Source organism: Olea europaea, chromosome 19 (genome assembly GCF_002742605.1).
Source record: "Olea europaea var. sylvestris chromosome 19, O_europaea_v1, whole genome shotgun sequence".
NCBI classification, from domain to species: domain Eukaryota; kingdom Viridiplantae; phylum Streptophyta; class Magnoliopsida; order Lamiales; family Oleaceae; genus Olea; species Olea europaea.
Genome location: NC_036255.1, coordinates 8,805,311 through 8,808,850, shown reverse-complemented (window position 1 = coordinate 8,808,850; position 3,540 = coordinate 8,805,311). Strand labels below are relative to the sequence as shown.

Genomic DNA, 3,540 nt, shown 5'->3' with positions numbered 1-3,540 from the left:
TTTTCTCTCATATTTTCAACCACATAATCTTCCATAAATTAATATTACACATAAATTGAAAACTTTTCCTTCTTTTTCAACCACTCATTTTTCAAAAAAAATATTATTTCACCCATTTTCATTTCTAGAAAATAGGGCCAAACGGGGGCTGTATGTCGCACCTATTCTATTTCACATTGTAGCTTTTTTTACGCGACATAAACTCATCAAATGACAAATAATGTCTTAACTCGAAACAAACTACCACATGGAGATTAATTAACGCAATAATCAAATTTTGCAGACAATTGCTGAAAAGAATAAGATACACACAATGTCTACCGGCTAAATAAAATTTAAGCTTCAATATTACATCCCCATGCCCCAAGTACAAATAAAACACCCTCTGCGGCCTGATAGTAATGAGAATGCCGTGCATATAAAAATGTTTCTCGTATTAACTTTAAAATGAAAAGAGAAAAAGGTCAAAACGAGTAGGAGTAGACAACCACTCATCCATCATTGGATGGCTCGACATGTGCTGAACCATAAGCTGCATCAGCTGAAGAGGTGTCCATGTCATTGAGTCCCATTTCCTCATTCTGCTCCCATGACCTCTCGTATTCCTCAACTGAGCATCATGCAGTATAATATCATCATCAGTAAATTATTTAAGAATGTCTACGGGAAATGGCAAAAGAAATCTCAATGGTAAACAGCATATTAGAAATTGGAGGAATTCCATAAGAAAAAGAACTTACATGTTAATTGATTATCATCTTTGATATCATCAGTTGCAGGGGAAATAAAGGAGTTCGACAGAGCATCATCAATTATTAATGTCCAAGGTTCTTCTAAGCTTCTGAGCTGTGGAAGATCAAAAACTTGCATGAAAGGAGGGAAACAAGTTCAAGTGATTGAGTACGACTTGTATCTTTAACACAATAGTAGGGTGTCCAAATAATTTAATGGATAATGACACAACTAACAGGGAAGCCAGCAGTAAAGTTCTGTGCATCAGTTTTTTAGTGCATTAGCTAAAGCCATATAAAAATTAACCACCAAAAAATAATATGGCAGAGTAATGATCTGCAGGCTTGGATTGGCAAGGGTAAAAGGTAGGAAACCAATTAGGCGTGCTGATACATATGATTGTAAAACATGGGGATGCATTGGCTTCAATTGCATGGTTGTGGTGCAAAACGAGATTATACAGTGCACGAACCTTGTCAATCCTTACTCTAAACTCCTTCCACTTGCTCTTTCTGGTATCGTCAAGACTATCACCAAAAGTAAACCCATGCACTCGCTCAAGACCTGCAATATAAACGTCAAAAATATGATTTGAGATTGTTGATGCATAAATTAGTAGAAAAAATGGAATGTATTATAAAATTCACATACAAAGACCACTAATGTGCATGTATTTGCAGCGGATATATAATCTCTCTCTCTCTCTCAAACTCTTCCCCCCCTCCCCCTCTCCCTTCCCCCCAACAGAAGAGTTTGGAGGCCAGCAAGGAACGCCTGCACTGTTGTGCCTCTTACTGAACTCCATACTGTACCATGTTTCACCACTCAGCTTTTACCCTCCACTCATATAGTTCAAAAACCTCACTTGTATAGTTACGACCTAATGAGAGAGAAATTAATGAAAATAAAATGATCAAGAAAGATACTTACTTTCACTAATCTTGGAAATTAAGCCTTCAACAGTTGTCACAAGTCCACCTAATGTGCCAGTGGCCAATTCCAAATCGATCTCTGGGATTTCTACGCTAGCAGTATCTGACTATTATGAACAAGATGATCATTCATTAGAAAGAGATTGGAAGACATATTATCTGACTATTATGAACAAGATGATCATTAATTAGAAAGAGATTGGAAGACATACTTTTGCAAAAATAAATATTTGTAACTACCTAAAAACGTTCTATCTAAGAGCATGTTTTGGAAAGTTGTTTACGGACAGTTTAAATTATAAATGGATGGAAATGAGTGCCGGATAAGTAAATAGTACTTGTAGGTCCCACAAAATGTTTGGATGATAAGTGATTGGCTATTTATAACCAAATTATTAACGATAGCAAAACAAAGGCTAATTTTAAGTTAAATGAGAAGTGCAAGAGTATTTTGGTGGATCACAAAGAAAGCAACACATTAATAGAGTAGCAATGAGACCATTACACTATAATCACATATTACAAGTATTCTAAAAGGTTCCAGGTAGTGTATGACTAAACAATAAAACTGCTTCTCGAGGAAGGGGAAGAGATTGTGCAGCTATGCCATGTTTCTGCAAATTGTGAAGGATATCTAAATCTGATGCAATATTTTTTCAACATGTCATTTTATCTTATATTTTCAACAACAGTATGATGACATACAACAGTTGCAAGTGGGTTGTGCCCGCCATCTGGACAACAAATTAATAAAATTCAAATAACATAGGAGCATTTCACAAACGAAATAACTAAAGGAGGCAGTCCATAACATTTACTCAAAAAACTAGCAAAGTACCTTTATCACGTCTCGGTTAAGGTCATTTACGTTCTTCACATAAACTTTAATTTTCTTTCCTTTCAAAGGAATACACCCACCAGGCTTCACCTGCAAAATAAACCACAAAATCATCAGTCCAAAGGCATGGTATATTAACAATTAATTCAGATCATAAATGATACCTACAGTAAAAAAATATACAAAAGACACAAACCTCAGAATTGCGGTAACCACAAGCATCACAAGCAGATGCCATTACAATCACTTCTTGGAAGTATGGAATATCTGTCTGTTGTTAAGCTCGCAAATATCATGGACAAATGTAAAGCTGAGACATCATGGTCAACTTTTCCTTGAATATAAAACACAAATTAAGGTAATTCTTTAAAAGATCAAATCATATATCAAGATGTTGTCATCATTCATCTGTCACTTTTCATAGAATCTTTATGATGCGGACATCCATTTATTATTTATTTTCTATTTGGACTATTAGTTATATTTTATTTGGACTATTGTTTATGTTTTCGTTATTGGGCTTGTTTAGTGGGTTTGGCCCAAGCCCTTTTCTTTAGGGTTTGTGTTCTGCTATTTATTTCTGTTTTATTTCTCATTTGAGACAGTTGATGATGAATTAGAATTGAAGTATTTTTGGTGGCTTGCAGCCGTTTTCTCCCTCCCCTCTCTTCCTCTAGTTTCTTCTCCTCTTCTCCCTTCTCTCTGTTTCTCCTTCCCGTTCCTTCTTCTTTCTTTCTTATTCATCCTACATCAAATTTGGTATCAGAGCCGAACCTTGGGTAATGTCTTTCCTACAATCCAAATTTTCTTCTTATTCCTTCCCAAAATCTATTGGAACAGCACGAACTAAAAGAATATTTGGTACAGGCAGCAGTTTTTTTTCTTCTTCTTCAATTTTCAGTCTTACTTGAAAAAAAAAAAAAAAAATTTACTGTTCATCGCGGAAACTGTTCGCACAGAATTTCAGTTTAGTATTTTGGTCAGTTTCTTTTAAAAAAAAAAAAAAAAAAAAAAAAAAAAAAAAACTTTTCAAAGGGA

At 34.9% G+C, this 3,540-nt stretch overlaps 1 protein-coding gene across 2 annotated transcripts in view; it reads right to left on the bottom strand.

The window, feature by feature from the left end:
* Positions 1–250: 250 nt before the first annotated feature.
* The window catches only part of LOC111368711 (zinc finger protein ZPR1-like), a 10,665-nt gene continuing 7,375 nt past the window's right edge, over positions 251–3,540 (bottom strand). For both annotated transcript variants that reach the window (XM_022990120.1, XM_022990121.1), the window contains exons 11-16: positions 2,699–2,769; positions 2,503–2,592; positions 1,663–1,771; positions 1,205–1,296; positions 741–846; positions 251–610 (exon numbers count right to left, since the gene is read on the bottom strand). In XM_022990120.1, coding sequence (XP_022845888.1) covers positions 492–610; positions 741–846; positions 1,205–1,296; positions 1,663–1,771; positions 2,503–2,592; positions 2,699–2,769 — 587 coding nt within the window. In that variant the 3' untranslated portion in view covers positions 251–491. The remainder of the gene's footprint in view (positions 611–740; positions 847–1,204; positions 1,297–1,662; positions 1,772–2,502; positions 2,593–2,698; positions 2,770–3,540) is intronic.